Source organism: Ctenopharyngodon idella, chromosome 16 (genome assembly GCF_019924925.1).
Source record: "Ctenopharyngodon idella isolate HZGC_01 chromosome 16, HZGC01, whole genome shotgun sequence".
Lineage (NCBI taxonomy): Eukaryota > Metazoa > Chordata > Actinopteri > Cypriniformes > Xenocyprididae > Ctenopharyngodon > Ctenopharyngodon idella.
Genome location: NC_067235.1, coordinates 30,840,546 through 30,866,058, shown reverse-complemented (window position 1 = coordinate 30,866,058; position 25,513 = coordinate 30,840,546). Strand labels below are relative to the sequence as shown.

The 25,513-nt window shown below is 37.9% G+C and overlaps 3 protein-coding genes across 4 annotated transcripts; all 3 read right to left on the bottom strand.

Annotated features, from left to right (window-relative positions):
- Positions 1–1,288: 1,288 nt before the first annotated feature.
- kdf1a (keratinocyte differentiation factor 1a) lies at positions 1,289–7,263 on the bottom strand. Its single transcript, XM_051866250.1, has 4 exons — positions 6,960–7,263; positions 3,451–4,490; positions 3,284–3,361; positions 1,289–2,023 (listed from the first exon to the last, which is right to left on the bottom strand). The coding sequence occupies exons 2-4, from the start codon at positions 4,469–4,471 to the stop codon at positions 1,971–1,973; spliced, it is 1,152 nt and encodes a 383-aa protein (XP_051722210.1). The 5' UTR covers positions 4,472–4,490; positions 6,960–7,263; the 3' UTR covers positions 1,289–1,970.
- Positions 7,264–7,632: 369 nt separating this feature from the next.
- tpbgl (trophoblast glycoprotein-like) lies at positions 7,633–11,732 on the bottom strand. Of its 2 annotated transcripts, none has more exons than XM_051866594.1 (2): positions 11,311–11,732; positions 7,633–10,502 (listed from the first exon to the last, which is right to left on the bottom strand). In XM_051866594.1, exons 1-2 carry the CDS (start codon positions 11,601–11,603, stop codon positions 9,569–9,571), a joined length of 1,227 nt encoding a protein of 408 aa, XP_051722554.1. In that variant the 5' UTR covers positions 11,604–11,732; the 3' UTR covers positions 7,633–9,568. The 2 variants fall into 2 exon arrangements, with proteins under 2 accessions (XP_051722554.1, XP_051722555.1); XM_051866595.1 differs by having other exon boundaries at positions 11,296–11,726.
- A 2,397-nt stretch (positions 11,733–14,129) lies between these two features.
- On the bottom strand, positions 14,130–21,128 carry tmem222a (transmembrane protein 222a). Its single transcript, XM_051866598.1, has 6 exons — positions 20,962–21,128; positions 18,203–18,287; positions 18,090–18,121; positions 17,642–17,738; positions 16,600–16,730; positions 14,130–14,827 (listed from the first exon to the last, which is right to left on the bottom strand). Exons 1-6 carry the CDS (start codon positions 21,078–21,080, stop codon positions 14,740–14,742), a joined length of 552 nt encoding a protein of 183 aa, XP_051722558.1. The 5' UTR covers positions 21,081–21,128; the 3' UTR covers positions 14,130–14,739.
- Positions 21,129–25,513: the final 4,385 nt, after the last annotated feature.

The following is a 25,513-nucleotide window of genomic DNA, read 5'->3' as shown; positions in this document are numbered from 1 at the left end:
TGTACAGATTTCCCTAACAAAACCAATGACAAAGAAAGAACTGAATAATCGTAACTTATGTCATGACCACACAGACAAACACGCACTCTCTCTCAGCTGTTCTTGAATCATCCAGTGCCTAGTGGCTCTAGGTTCAGGTTTCTTTGTCATGATCACATGATAGTGTGTACTATGGTGCCCTCTTGTGATGATTAAAGGGTTAGTTCACCCAAAAATGAAAATTCTGTCATTTACTCACCCTCACATTGTTCCAACCATGTATGAATTTCTCGCTTCTGCTGAACACCAAAGAAGATGTTTTGAAGAATGTTTGTAGCCAAACAGTTGATGGACCCTATTGACTTCCATAGTATGGAGGGGAAAAAATACATTGGAAGTCATTGGGGTCCATCAATTGTTTGGAACCACTTGAGGGTTAGTAAATGATGACCGAAATTTCATTTTGGGTGAACAATCCCTTTAAGGCCAACACAAACAAAAAAAGCTGTTTTACTTAAATTTCTACAATGTGGAATACTAGCCTATTGCCAACTCTTAAAAATATATAGTACATGCAACAATGCACTGTAGAATAAGAACCATTTGAAATAGTAGTCCACTACTATCTTGCATAAATATCTGAACTTGTGCCATTCTGACCAAACAATCAGCCAAGAAAGATGTTCATGCTAGATTCATTCATCTAATTCTATGTAATTGTATTTCATTTATCATGTATCTCACACATTCTTTTCATGCTATTAATTGGGTCTGAAACATTTTACAATCCAAAAGCAATACAACAAAATGTTAGCACACACATTTAGTTCCCATGTTTAAAAAAAAAAAAAAAAAAGTATTAGTAGTAATTTCTTCCCATTAATCTTTAAAAACTATTTCAGATATCAGAAAAGTAGCTTGACTAGTAAATCAGAAAAGTTGCTTTACAGTAGACGGCATAGTGTCAAAAAGAGGACAGTTGAAAGGGGAATTTTCTCTGGAGTTTGCCCCTCCTCCGCAATGTACAACTCTAACAAACACTAGGATTTTATTTCCTTTCTATTGTCAAACCAGCCAAACAAGTTCATAGCACAGTGACCTGAGGGAAACAGAGGGAGGAGGCGGACACCAATGCAATCTTCTGAGAAAAATGCTACACGGTAAAGAGAGAGAAATTTTCTGTGGTTAACACGTATGAGTGTAAATATGTTACACAGGACTAGATTTGTTTTCTAAAACAACACCGCTCACTTTAATAGACAAAATGGAGCATATAGTTTAAATTAATACAAGGAGTAAAAACAAAAAATGAGGGGAAATTCCCTTTTTATTTCAATACAAAAAAAGTTATGAAAAAACTACATCTATACAAGGTATTTCAAAACTGACATTTCACCATACAGATGTGGGTGTATCATCTGACCGTGAACAGTCCCAAAACAACATTAAATTGCATTCAATCGTTTAAACAAAGAACAGTTGTTCATCTAAGGCGACATTTGAAGGACGGGCTACCAGAGCAAAGCAGTCCGATGAACAGCAACTGATTGAAGTCTCATTGTTGCTATTAATCAGTGCTCAATACAGGCATATTAATAGATACATCACCACTTAGGACGACAGCAGTGACTCTTGTCTCCAAAAGTACAGTTAGATCCAATACTTAAATACCCTTTGATGCTGATGGTTTGGTGAGGGAACTTGTCCATTATGTTACTATCCGCATGGCTTCTGGCGAGGGTAGTAGGGAACCATCAAGTGCAACATTTTTTTTTTTTTTTGGCAAGAGCCTCCTTTGTTTAACATTACACTTTGTAGCAACATGACAGAAGCTGTGCCTAAATCTGAGTGGACAACAGCAGTCTTTGGGCATTCAAACAAACACAAACTGTCCTTAGCATAATAACTGCTTTCACTGAAATATGAGAGGAGCAAGGACAGTAAATGAACACTAGTTAGGCAGTAGTAATTAAGAGTGAACAGCTGGAGTGTTAGCGCAATAGCGGAGCCCCTGATGAATCTGTGGCCGAGCTTGAGTAGTAATCTGTGAAGGAAAAGAACATATTGATAATTATAAGTGGTTTGAAGTTCATGTATAAATTGCAGAGTGCAACTCTGCATGCAACAAATGTTGTGAATAAAGGTACAGTCACATGTAGGTACAGTCAAATGGCTCATGGAATTTTGTAGGTGAAATCCAGTCATTTCAATGGGAATCGGCACAATGATGGACTTCCTGTGGCAAAATTTCCCTACAAGAATCTTTAATCGGGTTCGAGTTCGGTGAACTTTGACACGTGAATTCAGTGTCGACCAACAGCAAGCCTCTTGATTTGGCTGTGACCTCTATGTGGGCGGAGATTCGTAACTTAACAACAAAGCAAAATGGTATTTTGTCACAGGTGGTACCGCTTTCTATCGCCTGCAAAATTTCGTGGAGCAACATTAAATGTGACTGCACCTTAATGCTTTTCTGCATAATCAATAGAACTGAACTACAATTTTAAGGAAAAAGATTTTTCAGTATATAGTTTTGTATAGTTTGTAAAGAGACACACCACATTTGTACATGTCTCTAGCATAGAAAGATTCCATTCCACAGAAAAGTGAGACCTCCAGACAGGTTACATAATGAGAGCACCACCATTATGTGAGGAATGGTAGATGTGATCCGATATGGAGGAATACAGGATGAACTGCTGGGAGGCAAGCTAAGGCCCCTCAAGAACATTTGTAAAGTGAGGTTAGAAGCTTCAGTGTTCAGCTTTTAGAGGCTTTAGGCCCAGCAAGTAGAGTTTGTGGAGAAGGGATGGGCAGGTGAGGGCATTATTCTTTGGGGGGTGAAGATCAAAGGCAGGAATGCCAATTTGAAAGTAGAGAATGAGAAATGTTTGGAAATGGAACCGTTACAATAGGGCATTGAGAAAAGAATACCCCATCCTCAGGGTGCAATTCCACCATGTTCATATCCTAACACAGGATTGACATGGCACCATGGGCTGGGAGTATCTTTTCACATCCAGCCACCTAAGGGCTAATTCAGTGACGCCGACCAACGGCGACAGTCACCAGATTACAGTATGTCACTTCTCAGACATTCCAAGACATGACAAACACAGATTCATCATGTTCAATCAGCAAAAACAAGCACTAACGAATGGAAACAGACACTGACATGGGTAACGCGTTGATCCGACAAAACATGGCGAAGGTGTCTGTTGCCTTTGGTCGGTATCTGCCTGTGCAGTGTGAAATGGCCTCAACATGGGGGCTGTACTTGAACAAAAAGAATGTTGACACTTACTTTTCCCACTGTGGCCTCTCATCTTTCGGGCAAGCTCATCTGACGGTGTCAATTCTGACACTAGCACCTCGGGATCCCCTGCAGGGAAAGAGAAATGTCATCAAAAGACATTCAAACATCATCGTTCCCTACTGACACTCTTACAAAACAGAAGTACCATCCCTTACCATCACTAAAGGTAAAGGTCATGGTCTCATTCCCACTGTCGGGCAGCGTTCCATCCCTCCTCCCGTTAGTATGCTGCATTGCATCATGCGATTTATAGTCTTTGCTTTTGTAACCTTTTGAGGACTTGTTGCGGGTGCTGATGCGTATGACGCCGTGCACCAGCCGACACTCTGCTTCCTGCTCCTCCAAGTTGTAGTCCTGAGCAATGCTGTTGATCAGATCGCTGATCTCATTGGTTTTACGTGAGAAGGACACATCAGACGTGCATTTTGCCAGCTGCTCAATCTGGTGCATTTTATAAAGTTCTAGAAGCTTTTTAGTGATTAGCGAGTCGATATCTGTGCCGCCATCATCCAGGTCATCTAGATCCAAATCCTCCCTAGAGTAGATACTTGTATTACTGATAGGCCGCTGGTTGTCACCCTTCCCTGCTGTCCTGGTCCGTCGTGGAGGTGCCTCTGAGTTGACAGGGTACTCCACCTTCTTGCCAGCAAAGTAGACGTCGCCATACCTGAAGCTGCCAGAGCTCGGTAGCTGCCTCGGCTTGCTGGGTTCAAGGCTTACACCACATGTAGGGTTGGACAGTGCCAATCCATTTGGCTTCCTGGTTTCTGGCTCAGGTTTTAAAGAGTTGTCAGTGGAGCTCTCATTGGGTGGCAAGCAAGGTTTCCGCGACCCATAAAGCCCACAGGTGAGAATGCAGCACAGCAGAGCTTTGCAACCACTCCAGCCGAGGGAAGCACATGAGCCACAGGCTTGAGTACCCTGAGGAGAATCTGCAGATCCTGGTATAAAGCCCAGGGTTTCCGAGCCTCGTCCATTGGCGTAGTGAGGATGGGTTTTACGGGGGAACTGCGAGTCTATGCTACGAGGTTGCTCGCTGTAGTTCTCCTTGTAGGTCTCCTGGCTCGTGCTGCTGTCCTTGGAGTATGTGCGGCTTTGCCTGTAGCCATCAGCCTTAGAACGGCTTGAGCTATGAGGACGCGTCTTGTGATGTGTTCCTGTGCTGTGGCCAGGCATAACTCACCACATTCAGGACCTGCAGGAATGTGGACATTAAAGGGTTAGTTCGCCCAAAAATTAATTACCCTCATGTTGTTCCAAACCTGTAGGAGTTTCGTTCATCTTCGGAACACAAACCAAGATATTTTTGATGAAATCTGAGAGCTTTCTGTCCCTCCATAGACAGCTACGCAACTACCACTTTGACACTTCAAAAAGTTCATAAAGAGATCGTAAAACTAATCCATATGAATTGAGTGGTTTAGTCCAAATTTTCTGAAGAGACTCGATCACTTTATATGATGAACAGATTGAATTTAGGCTTTTATTCACAGATAAACATTCATCAACTCACATATTAGTTGTGGTAAACGGAAGCTCAAGCATGTTTTCTTGATGTGTGCGAGAACCAATAAGGGTCATTCTCGTGTGTTACGCAGCATGTTTGGGCTTCCTCAAAAGGTTTGTTCTCGTTAGACAAGCAGGTTCAGTTGAGCTTCTGTTAACTGATCAATGTTTATATGTGAATAAAAATCCTAAATTCAATCTGTTCATAATATAAAGTGATCGAGTCTCGATCGAGAAAGCTCTCAGATTTCATCAAAAAGATCTTCATTTGTGTTCCGAAGATGAACGAAAGTCTTACGGGTTTGAAATGACATGAGGGTGAGCAATTAATGACAGAATTTTCATTTTTGGGTGAACTAACCCTTTAATGCAACAAAATTTATCAGAGCTGAGAAAGTTCACAAAACAGTGATTCTTAGGCATGTTTCAAACATCTCACTTAAAAGAGCCAATATTATCAGGTTGCAGAATTCACACTGCACACATAAACAGTGCAGCACAATCGTGGAATGGGCTCATGCATGTAAAGATGAGCTGAGCCCGTTGTTGCTGAACGTTGCATGCATGATTAAAATACAGAATTATCAACGTGTTTTGCAATTTAAAAAGACGCCTGTCTGGTTTGATAAACCCGAAAAGCAAACAGCACTTATTAATCAGAAAATCTGATTAAAACCAGGCAATTTAGGTAGTTTACAACACCACTTTCAGATTTGGCCATTTAATTACAACTTAGATATTAATGTGGTCTTTCTCCTCATGTAAAGTAAATTTCATAACCATTAAGATTGTAGTTCTCAATAGCCTAACCATTTTTGTCATTTATGGCTGTCATTAAAGTAAATACTTAAGTATGCTGTTGCAGTTACTCTGTAGATGAAAGATATGTGAAACAGGCCTTGTTATGCAGTATTTCAAAGAAATGTTTAAAGCAGAACAAAAAATAAATCACATTGACTGCAAAGAAAAATAACCAATGTTATTTAGTTAATATACATAAACATCAGTGTTAAACAGGCTTCGAAATTTTCATTCTAGATTCATTGCACAATGACTTCCTCAACCCTGGAGATATAACAGAAATACAACACAAGCGTGCAATGGCAGTGGTGAAATCAAATAATGAAATCACCAACATTGCACCAATATACTACTTCGCCCAACTGCGTCAAACTACCGCGCAGTGGACACCTTCATACTGTGTCTACAAGCGTTGTGCTCCAAAAGGCATTTCAATTATGTGACCAGCAAGCTGATCTGTATCTAGATAGCATAGAATGGTTGTTTATTTATACAAGCCTGGACAATGTGAATTATACAAGCCATGGTTTGGAGCTGTTATATCAGCACAACCATATCAAGATATTAATATTGCACATGAAAAAAGAGCAAATCTTGAGCTACATCTTATGTAGCTCTTGCTTAGCATGTTTAAATTTAGGAAAGAGGGTTTCCTTTGGTGGGCAGGAATTACTCGATCATCAAGTTATTCATTTTAAATACATTTTAAATACACTCCCTTGTGTCTTCACCTTTCATACAGTCAGTGTTTGACTTGAAGTTTGCGTTCTTTGTCATGAGTGATGTGTTTTCCCTGAATATGGTCATCGATTCTCAGAAAGAAACATGCCACCCAAACTGTGAATGCCAGATATAGATGATAAGTATTGTCATTTGTCATCAACCTTTGACAGATAGTCGATAAAGTGGATGGGAATGAATTGTATAGAAATGTCTGCTTATTTGTTTCTGGTCATTATCAGTATACATAGAGTTAAGCGGACATAAAGCAGGCCTGTAAAGTGCGCTCTGGCCAGTCCCAAACACTTTATTTGGATTTTTAACAGATGGAATAGCCTATATGAATTGCCTTTATTGCCAAAATGCAGTTTGTCTGTCAAGTACAATATTAAATGCTTTATTGTTTAGTCTTAAATGTCTCTAACTGTTCTCGTCTGTATGCCATGGCTGTAAAAGACAAACAATTATCGACTTCACAGATATATTAATGGCTATCATCATTTTAAAAATTCCCCTTACACCCAATGCAAGCGGCCAAACTAGAACGCGTCCACTAGGTTCCATTGATTGCGAGCGTTCTAGTGAGACGCTTCGCGTTGTTCGCAGAGCAGATGGTTTGTCAGTGTCAGACACTTACCGCATAGGCTCGGATGAAATCTTCAATTGTTTTGAACGCAACTTCTAGTCGTTCAAGATCGCGGAAGTAGCCGAGTGTGAAATATTTTCCCTTTTACTCTTTAAAACTTCCACTTCATCGAGCTTTGTTTTGATTCATTGACTAAAAATGGGTCAAACGTGTCGATTTCGTCGCGCAACACGCGCTTTCAGATTCTGCTCATACTAAAGCTTTTATCGGTAAGATTCGTTCCTTCACCCCGCCGTGCCGTATTTTACCTGCGGCTACAGGTAAATCCAACGCCCACTTACAGGTAAGCAGTGACGTCAGGGCTTTAAACGGATGTTGCTTAAACCTCCTAGATGTGTACTTTTTGTTCATTGACTTTTGCTTTCCTTTTAATCAAGCAAAAAACATATTGTCAGCGTTTATACAGCAAAGTGTGGAAAAGTATGTTCTTGGTTAATTTGTGTATGTTCTTATAATAATAAAAACAATTCAAACATTCACTTCATGATGTTACAGTTGTCATTCATTCTTGACTATAACTCTGAGGTATTTGTTATGTACCAAACTCAAAAATACATTTGTAACAGGTTATTTTTTTTAAGAAGTTCTCTTGATCTAAAATCCATTATTTGCATTGGGGTCATGCAGTGTTTATCTAAATGTGATGTTTTTACAGTATCTTAAATAAATGTAGCAGTCTATTCAAATAAAAATAAATATGCAATTTCAACAATATTAGAAAAGAAATGGAAAATGTGTTCCTGGGCGTTGAAACAGGTCCCGAATGAAAGAATTCCCATGGTCATTGAAATTCTGGAAATATCAGGAAATTTTAAAATCGTGATTCCCAGATCTAAAAAAAAAAAAAACCAAATAGAAATCTTAAAAAGTTATATAAATTTTGAGTTTCTGGTTATGCTCAGCTGTAAAGAATTCCCTCCTGAGAAGATGGCTTTTAAAAATCCTTGTCAAATAATCATGAATGACTAAAAATGTCATGGAAATTGATTGGTCAAAAGCAGTGGGAACTCCAAATAATAGTACATTTATGAAAAGTATAAAGTATTCTCTGTGGAATGATGCATATAGGCTATAATAAATGCTCTAAATGAGAACTACAGATTCACTGACACTGTTTCACATAGCAACAGAAGCATTTTAGTTTCCTTTGAGTGGACAACGTTTTAATATTATGCTATAACTGTGTATGCACACACACCAGGGGTGAAGTTTTTTCCCCCAAACATGCTGTAATATACTGCTTTGCCAAAAGTGGAGACACAGATTAATATGGGCTGTCTGGTCTTGATCAATTGCAGTCATTAGTTCCAAGCTCTAGCAAGCACACATGCACACGAAAGATTCACTATGTGCTCGCAGGGAACATTAGACTCCAAATCCTTCATTGTGCCCCATTTTCCCCCAATACACCCCTTCATTTCCCTCCTTTCCTCAACCGTAGCGAAATATTGAGGACGCAATCTAGCAGCGAATGCTGTGGGCCGCACCACATAATGTGATGGAGAGCAGCGTTTCAATCTGCTGCATAGGTTATGAAATATAATGGAGAGTATAATTCAGTCAGATAGGGTTAGATGCACATGAGAAGTCATTCAGTGCATCTTCAGGTCTCCTTATAAACCTTAGAAAGTTTGGAAAGACAACAATAGACTGATAAATCAGGTGGTGTTTTGAGCTCATTAAAACTGGCTGATAATCAACAGTCAATGGATAATACAGTTTTCAGATATTTTAGTAAATATTGTGAAAAAGTTATAATTTCAGCATATAGATGTACATGTGTTTTGTGGCTTTTAGTCCATGTCGGTTAATGCTAGTGAAATCCTACACATTCACAAATTCAGTCTCTAGTAGATAAAACATACACTCTAAAAAATGCTGGGTTTAAAACAACCCAAGTTGGGTTGAAATTGGACAAACCCAGTTGGGGCTTGGGTAGTTTTAACCCAGCAGTTGGGTTAAATGTTTGCCCAACCTCCTGGGTAGTTTTATTTAACTCATCTATTGTTTAAAAAATTACTGTATTGCTTGCTTAAAATGAACCCAAAGTATGTTGGAAATGAACATTAATATGCTTAATAAATGAACATTATTCAATAATAATGAAACAATAAACATTTATTAAATTGCTTATTAATAAATGTTTACCTTTTGATTATTATTGTTTAAACAGTACTTGGGTTAAATAAAACTGCCCAGCAGGTTGGGCAAACATTTTACCCAACCGCTGGGTTTGTCCATTTTCAACCCAACTTGTTTTTTTGTTTTTTTAACCCAGCATTTTTTGCAATTTTGCAATTTTTTACAATTTCTCCTGGTGGAAAACAGACCAAAAATTGCGCTGACTCATATTGCACTGGTCAAATATATATTGTATATAATAAATATATATTGTATTAGCCTACATCATGCATAAATTGGCATTACATAAGCCATCAGCCAGCCATCTCTCTAGTTAATAATATCTGCTGACCACTAGTCTCAATGACAAATGATTTTCCTTGATTTTTCCACTTTGCTACAGACTGAAATATCAGGACATAATACCTATAAACATTTCTATAAAAAATGGGTTCATTGTGCAGCAATTTGCAGTCCAGTTATAGAGTCACATCCGACGGCATCTGTGTGATACGGGCGTCAGAAGGGATGTGCCCCAAATGCGGGTCATTTCGAGGCCGACCCTGGTTAATGTTTGGAACACGCCCCAGTCGTGGGTCAGAGTCAATTTCATAACGGTAATGATACCCCTCCAGCACATCTCGGCATGCTTCATGTATGTCTGTGATCCATTTCTTGATACCCTTTCTGTTGAGGTAGACGACAAGTAGAAAGACCATGCCAACGAATCCCAGCACTAATCCAAGGAACACGTAGGAAGTATGTAGGGACAAGTCGATAATCTCTTCGTACGGCTTACCGTAACACCCCAATGCCTGTGCACTGAGAACGCGCAAAGACACGTCACGCAGCGCTGCGGGGAACTCGCAATACAGCTTGTCCGCATCGCCCACCCTGACCTTTGAACTATTTAGCCAGTTCGCAAACTCTTGCGCTTCACACGTGCACACGTAAGGATTCTGACCCAACAGCAGATGGACCCGACCGAGTCGCTCCAACTCGTGAAGACCCTCATCGTTGATAGTTCTAAACGCATTTCTGGTCAAGTCCAGCTCCAAAAGTTGATCAATACCAGAGAAAGTGCTGTTGTAGACGGCCACCAGAGAGTTGTTGTTTAGATGGAGATGCTGCAGGTTCGGCAGAGGAGCGAACATCCCCGGGGGTAAGAGGACAAGGCGGTTGCCCGACAGGTCGAGGCGCAGCAGATTTGTGAGCTCGCCCCAGCGCAGGGCGGTGATGAGGTCAGTCAGAGATGTGTAGTTGTAGAGAGACGAGCGGAGGATGAGCTCCTGCAGGGGGCTTCCAGGCACGGAGAACGCCTCTGGATGGATGAGCACCAGCTGGTTGTCGTTCAGGATTAGAGAACGCAGCATGTGCAGAGAAGAGAATGCATGCGATCCAACCTCCATAATGCTGACAAAGAATGGAAAAAGTTTTTCAATGGATTTTAATTTTTTTAATGCATTTTAAGAGGATTTTAAATGGTGGAATACACAAAAAAGAAAGAGCACATGACTAAATTACTGTCAGAATAGATAGATAAATAGAGAGATTGATCGAGAGACAAGTAGATAGATAGATAGATAGATAGATAGATAGATAGATAGTGTGACAGACAAGATGGACAGATAGAGCGACAGATAGATCGATCGACAGACAGATAGAGTGACAGACAAGATGGACAGACAGATGCATAGATAGATCGATCGACAGACAGAGAGTGACAGACAAGATGGACAGACAGATACATAGATAGAGTGACAGACAAGATGGACAGATAGATAGATAGAAAGACAGAGCGACAGATAGATCGATAGACAGACAAAGTAACAGACAGACAGATAGTCAGATAGATAGAGTGACAGACAAGATAGATAGATAGATAGATAGATAGTGTGACAGACAAGATGGACAGATAGATAGAGCGACAGATAGACAGATCGATGGACAGACAGATAGAGTGACAGACAAGATGGACAGATAGATAGAAAGACAGAGCGACAGATAGATCGATCGACAGACAGATAGACAGACAAGATGGACAGACAGACAGATAGTCAGATAGATAGAGCGACAGACAAGATGGACAGATAGATTGATCGACAGACAGATAGACAAAGTGACAGACAGACAGACAGACAGATAGACAGACAGACAGACAGACAGAGAGATAGATAGATAGATAGATAGATAGATATTTACTGACCATATTTTTTCTTACCCATTATTGCTTAGGTTTAGGTGGGTGACGTTTTGCAGTCCGTTGAACGCGCTGTGATCGAGTCTGGGAATCGTGTTTCCGGTGATGATTAGGCTGCTCGTGTCGCTCGGGATCGCGGCTGGGATACGGAAAAGCCCGGCAGACGCGCAGCGCACCGTATGTTGACTTTCAGAGCACTCGCAGCGCGGCGGACACAACGCGACGCATGTGGAGACGCACAGCATCGCGCAGACAAGCGTCAGCGGCACAGCCGGCGGCATCATCCAAACTCTCACACTCACAGTCCGGAGCATCTGATCACCGTCTTCACGGGCTGCGCTCTTCAGTGTCAGTGCACATGCTGTAGTAGGCAGCACGCGTGTAGTATGACACTGTCCTCCTCACTCTAGGAGCTCATTACTAACAGTTTTACCTAGAAACACCTCCTGATCTTGGCTGTATAAGCAGAGGTGGGTGGAGCTGCATATATTCCACAACACATCCATCCATTCAGAGTACTGAGGATAGTACCTATATAAAGTGTGATCATTAAGAACATTTTTAGAGCAGCTTTTTCTTTCTGATTATGTAAATTGCACTGATTTCTTTCTGTCCTTCGTCATGCATTTAATTCCCAATACACAAAAGTTCATTGCAAAAGAGGCTGGCTGTTCACAGAGCTCTGTGTCCAAGCACATTAATAGAGAGGCGAAGGGAAGGAAAAGATGTGGTAGAAAAAAGTGTACAAGCAATAGGGATAACCGCACCCTGGAAAGGATTGTGAAACAAAACCCATTCAAAAATGTGGGGGAGATTCACAAAGAGTGGACTGCAGCTGGAGTCAGTGCTTCAAGAACCACTACGCACAGACGTATGCAAGACATGGGTTTCAGCTGTCGCATTCCTTGTGTCAAGCCACTCTTGAACAACAGACAAGCGTCTCGCCCGGGCTAAAGACAAAAAGGACTGGACTGCTGCTGAGTGGTCCAAAGTTATGTTCTCTGATGAAAGTAAATTTTGCATTTCCTTTGGAAATCAGGGTCCCAGAGTCTGGAGGAAGAGAGGAGAGGCACACAATCCACATTGCTTGAGGTCCAGTGTAAAGTTTCCACAGTCAGTGATGGTTTGGGATGCCATGTCATCTGCTGGTGTTGGTCCACTGTGTTTTCTGAGGTCCAAGGTCAACGCAGTCGTATACCAGGAAGTTTTAGAGCACTTCATGCTTCCTGCTGCTGACCAACTTTATGGAGATGCAGATTTCATTTTCCAACAGGACTTGGCACCTGCACACAGTGCCAAAGCTACCAGTACCTGGTTTAAGGACCATGGTATCCCTGTTCTTAATTGGCCAGCAAACTTGCCTGACCTTAACCCCATAGAAAATCTATGGTGTATTGTGAAGAGGAAGATGCGATATGCCAGACCCAACAATGCAGAACAGCTGAAGGCCACTATCAGAGCAACCTGGGCTCTTATAACACCTGAGCAGTGCCACAGACTGATCGACTCCATGCCACGCAGCATTGCTGCAGTAATTCAGGCAAAAGGAGCCCCAACTAAGTATTGAGTGCTGTACATGCTCATACTTTTCATGTTCATACTTTTTAGTTGGCCAAGATTTCTAAAAATCCTTTCTTTGTTATAGCAGATGCACAAACGCACTTTACAATCAAAACATTTGACAGAAAAAAAGTTTGATTGCTTTGAAATGCTAAAATAACAGATGTTGTGTTGAAGATGAAAACAGTCTTGTGGTTGTTTGTGGTTAGTGGATCATGTTAATAGTTAATGTGGTTCCTCTATTTGAGGAGAACTGACTTCATACATCCAGTAAAAACACTTCAAACATCATGAAGGAAAATGACGCTAGTAAAAAGAAAAGATCCAGCACTAGATCTATTGTTTTGGCATTTCAAACCGGACAAACCTGTACTTGTGCTATCTTTCCTTACAACAATTGATCCTTGCTTTCATATTTGGATCAGTGTATCTTAAAGGGATAGTTCACCAAAAAATTTAAATTCTGTCATTAATCACTCACTCTCATGTCATTCCAAACCTGTTAGACCTTCGTTCATCTTCAGAACACAAATTAAGATATTTTTGATGAAATCCGAGCGCTCTCTGACTCCTCCATAGACAGCAATTTAATTACCACTGTCAAGGTCCAGAAAAGTAGTAAAGACATCGATAAAATAGTCAACGTGACTACAGTGGCTCAACCTTAATTTTATGAAGTGACGAGAATACTTTTTGTGCACAAAAACGACTTTATCCAACTTCCCTGTCATTCTCCTACGCTGTTTATTTTCAGCGCTTCCAGGTTCTATGTCAGAATGCAGACTCATTATTGGCTGGCTCTTGCGTCAGCATCACATGCATGTGTCATGCTGCTCGTGTGAACAGCGTCGGCCAATACTGAGCCGGCGTTCTGACGTACAACACAGAAGCGTTGCACTGTCTGTACAACGTAAACAGTGTAGGAGAATGACAGGGAAGAGACGAATTTGTTGAATAAAGTCATTATTTTTGTTTTGTTTTGCGCAAAAAAAATATTCTCGTCGCTTCATAACATTAAGGTTGAACCACTGTAGTCACGTGGAGTATTTTAACGATGTCTTTAGTACCTTTAATTACCTCAACAGTGGTAATTAAATTGCTGTCTATGAAGGAGTCAGAGAGCTCTCGGATTTCATCAAAAATATCTTAATTTGTGTTTGTGTATGGGTTTGAAACGACATGAGGGTGAGTAATTATTGACAGAATTTTCATTTTTGGGTGAACTAACCCAAAGTTCCAAAATACTTTTTGAGGTCATTGTATAAAAATGAGGACAAACATTATGGATATACAGTTGTATTTGGTCATATAATATAAATGAAGACATATAATCAAATATACAAACTCTCATTAGAGTAAAACAATATACGGCTGTAAACATCCTGGATCCATTAAAATAACTGAAAATTGACTTATTTTTGATGCACAATAAAATTCAAATAGTTCTAAGAATGAGGCAAAACAAAATTATGAGGGTTTATATGCTTAGATCTTAATTATCATATTCTTCCTGATTATAGGTTATGGAATCACTTTTCACAACAGTCTTGACAGGAAATTGTCGCCATGTTTCATTTAGACCCATCCATGTATGTGATATGATTATATTACAAATATATCAAATGCAAAAGCTTATGTAAGCAGTAATGGAAAATATCCCTGTAATTCACTTATTTACAATGGTACTAATAGTCTGCAAAGAGGTCTCTGTATTCCCAACCAGCCAGACTGAATCTCCTAACAGAAGCAATGTAGTGTCGTACAGTCGCATGATTAAAGTTCAGGTTCAGATTTGCTTCTTGTAGCCGAGGCTCGTAATGATCCTGAGGTGCCCTGCACGGCCGTCCAACATCTCTCTCCGTGTTTGATGCTCCTGTCATCCAACCTCCGTCATCGCAGGTTGACAGCAAGGGCGATGGTGACTATAACCCCACAAATCATCAGGAAAGGCAGCCAGGTCTTCAGGAACCCCACAAAGCTACAGGACAAGGAACAGAGACCTTCAAATGAGCATCATGTCACCTTTGGCTTGCTTAGTTGGGATTTAAAAGACATTTAATATTAAAACACACTTAATATTCAGCAATATTATCAATCTGACTGCACGGAAACTATCGGAACAATTTGAACTGAATTGAGCTGAATAATGACAGTATTGTCTTCTGCTTTATAGAGCTGCTTTATAGCTTCATATTTATTGAAATGTGCATCACTGATGGTTATTTTCCTGTTTATTACTGTGAAGCTGCTTAATCTATATTGTATAACGTGCTATATAAAGGTGACTCGACTCATGTAGATAAAAAAGAGAAACACGCAGCATTAGAGGGTTTAGTTTACCAAATATATAAATTATGTCATCATTTACTCATCCTCATGTCATTCCAAACCCATATATAAAGGCAGAATGTCAAAGCGTCACAGGTTTGAAGCAACACGAGGGTGAGTCATTTTCATTTTTGAGGATAATCTTACACAAAAACCTACAATCCACCTCTCTCCACAGAAACCCTTATTTTGTGTCCTGATGTCCTCTACATCACAACACTGAGAGCCCCAGTGGAGGACTGATGACATATAAGGGGAAACACGGCGGCCGACTGCGATAAATCATTCAGTCAAAGGTAAGGACACACTGACTTCTAAATTCTATGGCAGTGTTGCATGAATCCTTCACAGAGACGGCAATCAGAATGTATTGAGCTCAGTGAAACAATCCAACCAACACTGCAGATGCAACGTCACTGCATTTACTTATAAATACTTGCATGAGCAATGTGTTTGAGTATATTTAACTTAATAGCATGCTAAGATCAAACTATCACAATCAATTGTGAGTGTCCCGTGCGGTTTGTTTTAGAAGCGCTATGTATAGCATATTAAATCAGTCATCATGAGGTTTAGTCTCACAGAAGGCAATAAACAGCGACTAAGCATTTAGAACAGAGCCATTGTAATCTCATCAGCCGCTCTTCATCAGTACAGCGCTGTTTTAAATATCACAGATAACGTAAAAACTAAACTTTTCAGAAGCATCAGAAGAAATAAAAACTAGACCTAAAACGTTGTGACAGCTATGAATATAATAATGTATATTTTTACCATTATTAATACACAAATTAAAGTTGTGATGAAGTGGGAGTAGCGACAGATTTTTTGTAGGGCGGGACTTGGTTCTATGCATCGCTCGTTGACTGGGTGTTGAAATGTGGGTGTGGCACTCAAAAGTGGAGGCGGATCTGAATGCGAGTTTGCAGTGGATTGTAAGAAAGGGGCGGAGTTTAAGAGGACTAAATGATTGGAGAAGACCAGCATACGTTAATAGAGAGAAGACTGTCATTCAGTGTTGCCAAGTCCGCAGTTTTCCTTTGAAATTGTGCTACTTTAACACTGTTGCCACGGGTTGTTTTTCATGTCCGCATGTTGAACATGATATTTAGCCCCTGGAAAGCAAATTTTACCAGGGGAACTTGGCAAAAATGCGGATTTCAAACCCTGTAATGCGATTTTTACCGAGAGGACCCCCCCCAAAACAGGATTGGGCTAGTTTTGAGTAGCAATTGGGCAGGTTTTGTTGTGAAAATCTGGCAACCCTGCTGTCATTTCACTGGAAGATCCAGTTATGAGATTTTTTGAGTAAACAAAAACAAACAAACAAATAGATGAATTGTTCATATGCATTTAGAATGCATTTAGAAAACAGATAGGGTGAATTTACATTTCCCGCTGACTGAAAGTCCTGCATCTCACCTGACATGTTTGCTGTGGATGAAGGACAGTAAGCAGAGATTGACCATGTTCCACGAGGAGCAGTTGTCATAGCGCATGAGGTTCAGAGCCATGGCAACATGAGAGTGGCAGTTATCACAACACAGATTGTGCTGCAGTGCGGTGAAGACGTCACAAACAAACAAAATGGAAAAGAATGTCAAAACAGAGATTAGGAAGTCGCTATGTTTGTGTTATAAGTTAAACAGATGTTATATTAAACTTAGTCTTGTCAACATTTTGGAAATTGTTTTTATGTTCATTGAGATATTGTTTAAAATGTTACTTTTCAAAGGGGGTAAACTCATTTACGCTGAGCACTATATATATACACATATATATATATATAAAAGACACATTTTTGTAGGCCAAAACCTGGAAGTGAGTTAGCATTTCTGGTTCCGTTGTCCCAAAGTCAATGGGTTTTTTGAATGGGATTTTGATTAAATGACTGAAATAAGGTCCCTGGTGAACACGAGCTCAAGATATTTTCATGTTTTATTCTACGACATAAAATACATCAGTATTAACCTACTTGTGATTTTTTAAGCTGTTATATGTCTCGAAAATGATGGTTGCTAACAAGTGGCTAAATGGGACTACAGAGGCTGTCGGCGACATTAAACGTCATCACGCTGAACAGTTCGCTCAGTTCGATTTTACATCCTAGTTATGCACTCTTACAAACTATTCTAACTCAAACTTTCAGGGAAAATGTTTTTAGATAAAGACTGAAAGAGTTGTAGGAAGCTTAGTGTTGGTGACGTTGAACGTGTAAGTATCATAAACTTTTGTTGATCACAGAGCTTATTTTTTGAGATAATCGAGGGAACCAGCGTGATGCTAACTGCCGATTGGCCTACAAAGTGACGTCATAATTCCACCACTCTATTGAACAATAAGGGATTGTGTAAATAGGTTAATCTCATGAAAACAACTCCAGCTCACATTTGACCATAAAATCAGGTCTCAAATGACATGTCATTCACAACATAACAAGAATGTATTACAGTAGAGATCTGACCATTCTAGTTTTGTATTCCTCAGATGCCTCGTGCACGGCCACATCCCAGGCGTTTGCTCCACCGCCGTACACTTTATTCTTATCCAGCTTCCAGTACCTGAAAAAAACAAGTATCGAATCAGTAACACACTATTTTAACTTTTTTTTTTTTAATTAATGCAATAAATACAGATTTGGCATGTTTTTAATACACAGTTTTTGTGTATAATAATGTAACAATACACCAATTGTCAACATAATACAGAGGGGAAAAAATAGGTAACATTTTTTTGCTTATGACAGAAAAAAAATAAATAAGAAAAAAATAGGAGGAAAAATAATGTATTAATTAGTTTGAAAGATTTTTCTTTTACTTTATAAGGACCAAATCTTTTTCCAATGTTTATGTCTCATATGTGCAGATGATAATGACTCCTCTCTATCACATTCACTAGAGTTTTAAACTCACTTTGTTGGTTTTCCAAACGCCATGTTGTCCTCCTGTGTGAAATATAAATGAAAGTAATTAGTGCATCAGTGCAGTCATGCTAAAATCAGCTGAATCATCAGAAACAAACTCACTGAAACGAAGTAAGGGCCAGCAAAATCCCTGATCACACCAGTTGATGTACATATGCCCATGTGCCCAATGAATGGCAGAAACCAGCTGCAGAGACACAACAAAACCAACCAGTGGATCCTCACATCAACACAGAAATCCTCCTCGGACCAGTGTGTATATTTGCAGTTTTCTAGAATGTTTCTTTAATAAAATACAGATAAGTATGGAAGCCCATTTAAAAAATCATGCTATGGTAAATCATAATTGACATAAAAAGTCCAACTTATGAAGTCAAAATTATGAAATACTAACCATTTTGACTTTTTCATGCTATAATTATGAAATACCAAATAATAATGAGATAAAAATTATGACATACTAAGTCATAATTATAACATTTTAGACTTTTATGTGAGAATTTCGACTTTTTTAAATGTCATAATTCGATTTAGTGTATGTCATAATCAGTGCTGCTGGGTAGTCGGTTACTGATTCCAAATTACATGACAAAAAATGTAGTTAGTAGCATAATCCATTACTTTACACATTTATGGTAATATAGTCTGAATACTTTTTGATTACTTTTAGATTACTTTTGACCTAACTCGTGTATCACATTGATTTGAATTGGATAATCTTGTACCATTTTGATATAAAAATACAAAGAAAAAAGAAAATATACAACCCGAATTCTGGAAATGTTGGGACATTTTTTTATTATTTGAATAAAATGAAAACTAAAAGACTTTCAAATCACATGAGCTGATATTTTATTCACAATAGAACACAGATAACATAACAAATGTTTAAACTGAGAAATTGTACAATTTTATGCACAAAATGAGCTCATTTCAAATTTGATGCCTGCTACAGGTCTCAAAATAGTTGGGACGGGGGCATGTTTTGAGAGCTTGATAGAGCTTTAGTTGGCATCTGCAGATGGCACGGCGGATTGTGTTTATTGACAGTGGTTTCTGGAAGTATTCCTGGGCCCATTTAGTAATGTCATTGACACAATCATGCCGATGAGTGATGCAGTGTCGTCTGAGGGCCCGAAGACCACGGGCATCCAATAAAGGTCTTCGGCCTTGTCCCTTACGCACAGAGATTTCTCCAGTTTCTCTGAATCTTTTGATGATGTTATGCACTGTAGATGATGAGATTTGCAAAGCCTCTGCAGTTTGACGTTGAGGAACATTGTTTTTAAAGTATTCCACAATCTTATTACACACTCTTTCACAGCTCTGCCCATCTTTACTTCTGAGAGACTCTGCCTCTCTAAGACATCCCTTTTATAGCTGATCATGTTACAGACCTGATATCAATTAACTTAATTAGTTGCTAGATGTTCTCCCAGCTGAATCTTTTCAAAATTTCTTGCTTTTTCAGCCATTTGTTGCCCCCGTGCCAACTTTTTTGAGACCTGTAGCAGGCATTAAATTTGAAATAAGCTCATTTAGTGGATAAAAGTGTAAAATTTGTTATGTTATCTATGTTCTATTGTGAATAAAATATTGGCTCATGTGATTTGAAAGTCTTTTAGTTTTCATTTTATTCAAATTTAAAAAACTTCCCAACATTTCCGGAATTCGGGTTGTATTCCATTCTTTGTTATGAACAACATTAAGTGCATTAAATATTATATTACATCAGGATTTCCCGAACTGGTGATCGTGCATTATTATCCTGGTACCAGGATTATAGGAGCTCCATTCAGGGAGTTTGTGAGTTTAATGAAAAGCTATTAAGTAATTAATTAAAAAAAAAATCAAATTAATAATAATAATAATAATAATAATAATAAATTTAAAATAAAAACAATCAAAATAAAACACTTACTAAAAAGGATTTTATTTGTTTATCTGCATGTCATGTGACCATTAATGACATCAGAGAACCGTAAACTTAATTTTATTTATTATTATTGACCTAACATATTGACTTAAAATCTCAGGGTGTACTTCAAGTAAATATATAAGGTCAAAGAGGTTCAGCTGTCAAAAAAATTGGGGAATCCAGGAACTGCATGTAATTATGAAATGACGTGACTTTATAATTCAAATAATAATTAATGTGTTCGTCAGGAGTTGATTCGATATGCAATGTTTCAATGTTAAGAAAACACTTCTTAAAAGTGAAACGATTTCTGTAAATCCAGCGATCAAATGCCTGGGTCTCAGTTTTCAGTGATAGTCACATGACTAATGACTGGTCAGTGTGTGTAATTACACAAACCTGGAAGAGCTTCTGAATGTATACAAGCAGTAGGCTTTTATAGAAAGAAAAATGTAAAAGATAAAAAAAGAAGTAGGGAGAATCAATGAATTATGAATCATTTACTGCCATTGTGAGAATGTAATGTAATCATGTAATCAATAAAATAGTAACTGTAGTCTGATTACGAGTATATATAATCTTAATTCAAGTACTTACATTTTGGAATCAGATTACATGTAATCAGTTACTACCCAGCACTGGTCATAATTTCCACTTTTGATCTTATAATTTCGACTTTTTTAAACGAGGCATGACTGTGATTGACTTTTACAAAGGCAAGATTATTTCGTATGTGGCAGAAATGGGGTTCCATAGATATGTGAGGATTATAGGAGCTCAATTCAGGCTTTACACTTGCGTACTTAAAAGCACTGCAACACAACAGTCGAGAACAATATGACAGAACGCGCTGACAGCAATAATGACAGTAGCGCGCGCTTCCTGTCAGAATGTGTTTGTGTTCCGCACGTGATCCGTCAGAACATCTCCGGTCGCTACTCACGTCAGAACCGGAATGGGTGTCCAGACGATGCAGTGCGGATAACGGCTCATTTCTTTGTCGATTTTCTCAAAACCTCCATGGAAGTGCTTCATCGTGTCGATCTCGCCAACATCCGCCATCACAGTCTGCGCGGTGACGTCATCGTGACGTCGGAGCCGGACTGGTTCTCATTACTGTCATACATTAGGTGTCATATATAATATGAAATGTTGTTTGGGACATTAATACAAATTGAATTGTGTAATGTTATATTTGCTTTTGTACATGATACCATTGATACCTTTTTCTTATACAACTAATTATTTACATGAAAATATATTCATGTAAAGAAATGGGCTAAAGCTAAGCCAAATTGTGAACACTTTATAAAAGAAATTAAACGATACGGTGCTACTTTACACAATATTAAAAGCAAAAAAGACTTATGAGGCACTATGTCACTTTAATTTGGTTAATTAATTGTTTTATAATTTTTTTTTTTGTATATTTTCCTCCTTTTTATATTTGTTGTGAGGTGTATGTATTTGTACTAATTTTTTACATAATTGCATATATAATATCATATGTTGTTTGGAACATTAACACAAATTGAATTGTATAATGTTATATTTGCTTTTGTACATGATACCATTGATAACTTTTTCTTATACAACTAATTATTTACATGAAAATATATTCATGTAAAGAAATGGGCTAAAGCTAAGCCAAATTGTGAACACTTTATAAAAGAAATTAAACGATACGGTGCTACTTTACACAATATTAAAAGCAAAAAAGACTTATGAGGCACTATGTCACTTTAATTTGGTTAATTAATTGTTTTATAATTTTTTTTTTTGTATATTTTCCTCCTTTTTATATTTGTTGTGAGGTGTATGTATTTGTACTAATTTTTTACATAATTGCATATATAATATCATATGTTGTTTGGAACATTAACACAAATTGAATTGTATAATGTTATATTTGCTTTTGTACATGATACCATTGATAACTTTTTCTTATACAACTAATTATTTACATGAAAATATATTCATGTAAAGAAATGGGCTAAAGCTAAGCCAAATTGTGAACACTTTATAAAAGAAATTAAACGATACGGTGCTACTTTACACAATATTAAAAGCAAAAAAGACTTATGAGGCACTATGTCACTTTAATTTGGTTAATTAATTGTTTTATAATTTTTTTTTTTGTATATTTTCCTCCTTTTTATATTTGTTGTGAGGTGTATGTATTTGTACTAATTTTGTACATAATTGCATATATAATATCATATGTTGTTTGGGACATTAACACAAATTGAATTGTATAATGTTATATTTGCTTTTGTACATGATACCATTGATACCTTTTCTTATACAACTAATTATTTACATGAAAATATATTCATGCAAAGAAATGGGCTGAAGCTAAGCCAAATTGTGAACACTTTATAAAAGAAATTAAACGATACGGTGCTACTTTACACAATATTAAAAGCAAAAAAGACTTATGAGGCACTATGTCACTTTAATTTGGTTAATTAATTGTTTTATAATTTTTTTTTTGTATATTTTCCTCCTTTTTATATTTGTTGTGAGGTGTATGTATTTGTACTAATTTTGTACATAATTGCATATATATATATATATATAATATCATATGTATCATACTAATCATACTACAAAAAAGTTGGGACACTGTACAAATTGTGAATAAAAAAGGAATGCAATAATTTACAAATCTCATAAACTTATATTTTATTCACAATAGAATATAGATAACATATCAAATGCTGAAAGTGAGACATTTTGAAATGTCATGCCAAATATTGGCTCATTTTGGATTTCATGAGAGCTACACATTCCAAAAAAGTTGGGACAGGTAGCAATAAGAGGCCGGAAAAGTTAAATGTACATATAAGGAACAGCTGGAGGACCAATTTGCAACTTATTAGGTCAATTGGCAACATGATTGGGTATAAAAAGAGCCTCTCAGAGTGGCAGTGTCTCTCAGAAGTCAAGATGGGCTGAGGATCACCAATTCCCCCAATGCTGCGGTGAAAAATAGTGGAGCAATATCAGAAAGGAGTTTCTCAGAGAAAAATTGCAAGGAGTTTGAAGTTATCATCATCTACAGTGCATAATATCATCCAAAGATTCAGAGAATCTGGAACAATCTCTGTGCGTAAGGGTCAAGGCCGGAAAACCATACTGGATGCCCGTGATCTTCGGGCCCTTAGACGGCACTGCATCACATACAGGAATGCTACTGTAATGGAAATCACAACAGGGGCTCAGGAATACTTCCAGAAAACATTGTCGGTGAACACAATCCACCGTGCCATTCGCCGTTGCTGGCTAAAACTCTATAGGTCAAAAAAGTAGCCATATCTAAACATGATCCAGAAGCGCAGGCATTTTTTCTGGGCCAAGGCTCATTTAAAATGGACTGTGGCAAAGTGGAAAACTGTTCTGTGGTCAGACGAATCAAAATTTTAAGATCTTTTTGGAAAACTGGGACGCCATGTCATCCGGACTAAAGAGGACAAGGACAACCCAAGTTGTTATCAGCGCTCAGTTCAGAAGCCTGCATCTCTGATGGTATGGGGTTGCATGAGTGCGTGTGGCATGGGCAGCTTACACATCTGGAAAGGCACCATCAATGCTGAAAGGTATATCCAAGTTCTAGAACAACATATGCTCCCATCCAGACGTCGTCTCTTTCAGGGAAGACCTTGCATTTTCCCACATGACAATGCCAGACCACATACTGCATCAATTACAACATCATGGCTGCGTAGAAGAAGGATCCGGGTACTGAAATGGCCAGCCTGCAGTGCAGATCTTTCACCCATAGAAAACATTTGGTGCATCATAAAGAGGAAGATGCGACAAAGAAGACCTAAGACAGTTGAGCAACTAGAAGCCTGTATTAGACAAGAATGGGACAACATTCCTATTCCTAAACTTGAGCAACTTGTCTCCTCAGTCCCCAGACGTTTGCAGACTGTTATAAAAAGAAGAGGGGATGCCACACAGTGGTAAACATGGCCTTGTCCCAACTTTTTTGAGATGTGTTGATGCCATGAAATTTAAAATCAACTTATTTTTCCCTTAAAATGATACATTTTCTCAGTTTAAACATTTGATATGTCATCTATGTTGTATTCTGAATAAAATATTGAAATTTGAAACTTCCACATCATTGTATTCCTTTTTTATTCACAATTTGTACAGTGTCCCAACTTTTTTGGAATCGGGTTTGTAGTATACATATATTAATATAATAAAATATAATAGGTTTTTCGGTAACACTTAAAGTCTTTATATGTAATGCATTATAAAAGTATTTTTAATGCATTAATTATGCCTTGTAACGGACATTATAATGCATTATATGGTTTCATGAATAATTGTAACCACAGTTATAATACATTATAATGCTTATGTTACGCCTTTAGAAAGTATAATGCATTAAAACAGATGACAAACATACATTTTGAGAAGTCGCAAGGAATCTGCAAATAGTATAATGCATTTTTAACTTTGGTTACAATGATTTATGAAAAGATAATGCATAATGTACATTATGAATACCTATATAATGCATTATACATAAAGGCTTTACGTAAAGTGTTAATGTTTTTCTTTTTGTCAGAAAAAAGAAAAAGAAAAAGCAGTACAATAAATAATACCATGATGTACTTACAATATTTTTTCTTGTTTTGCTTTACAGGGGATAAAAAGTATTACGGTAATGAGATTTTTTTTGAGGGTGTATGCACTTAACTGTCACAAAAATGTCACAGTGCAAAAAATATATCGTCTTAAAAATAGGCTTTATAATTTCTTCTCATGTACAGATCTGTGTAAAGACAAACCCAGGGCTTCATGCATTAAATCACAGCAGTATAAGAACAGGTGTGGATACATCATTGTATTCATCCATATTGTAGTGTGACATCTGGGTTGCCATACGACTTGCTTTATCACCCTAATGGCACGGTTAACTGTACTCTGCTCACAGTGTAAAAAGTGGAGCACAGGTGCATTTTTCTGACAGGATACTGGCCAATATATGGGTTGGGATGTGTTCTAGATTATTCCAGTAAAGCAAGGCACATTTCTTGCATACAGCAATGTGGATTGTGTTACATACTACAACTTACTACACACTGTGTACTGCACAGGATGCACTGAGTGAACTGAATGAAACAGCACCCAATGATAGACGTTTTAAACATTATGTGATTGTTGCAACATGGCTTACTTTGCACACTGAAAATAAAATGGTAACATCGAAATTAACTGGTTTTAACTGGTTGCAAATACAAAAATGTTATTTAGTATTACTGAATCAACCTAAATATAAAAATGTATACATTTATATGAGTTAAGTCAAGTAACATTTGCAGGTTAACACTTTTTACAGTGCAAGATTCAGTAATCATTTTGGAAATACATATAGTTGTTGTGAATAGTTTTGTGTAAAAATGTTTTAATGATAACACTTTACAGTAAGGTCCATTTGTTAATGCATTAATTAACATTTACTAAAAATGAGCAAT

Coding starts and splice junctions, on each gene's coding strand:
- kdf1a (XM_051866250.1), bottom strand. CDS start 4,471: ATGCCTGGCCACAGCACAGGAACACATCACAAGACGCGTCCTCATAGC. Junction 3,362..3,450: donor GACCTTTACCTTTAGTGATG/GTAAGGGATGGT, acceptor CTTTCCCTGCAG/GGGATCCCGAGGTGCTAGTG. Junction 2,024..3,283: donor GAGAGGCCACAGTGGGAAAA/GTAAGTGTCAAC, acceptor TTTCCTTCACAG/ATTACTACTCAAGCTCGGCC.
- tmem222a (XM_051866598.1), bottom strand. CDS start 21,080: ATGGCGGATGTTGGCGAGATCGACACGATGAAGCACTTCCATGGAGGT. Junction 18,288..20,961: donor ACACCCATTCCGGTTCTGAC/GTGAGTAGCGAC, acceptor GTGTCTCTGCAG/CTGGTTTCTGCCATTCATTG. Junction 18,122..18,202: donor CTGGCCCTTACTTCGTTTCA/GTGAGTTTGTTT, acceptor TATTTCACACAG/GAGGACAACATGGCGTTTGG.
- tpbgl (XM_051866594.1), bottom strand. CDS start 11,603: ATGCTCCGGACTGTGAGTGTGAGAGTTTGGATGATGCCGCCGGCTGTG. Junction 10,503..11,310: donor CTAAACCTAAGCAATAATGG/GTAAGAAAAAAT, acceptor ATTCTTTGTCAG/CATTATGGAGGTTGGATCGC.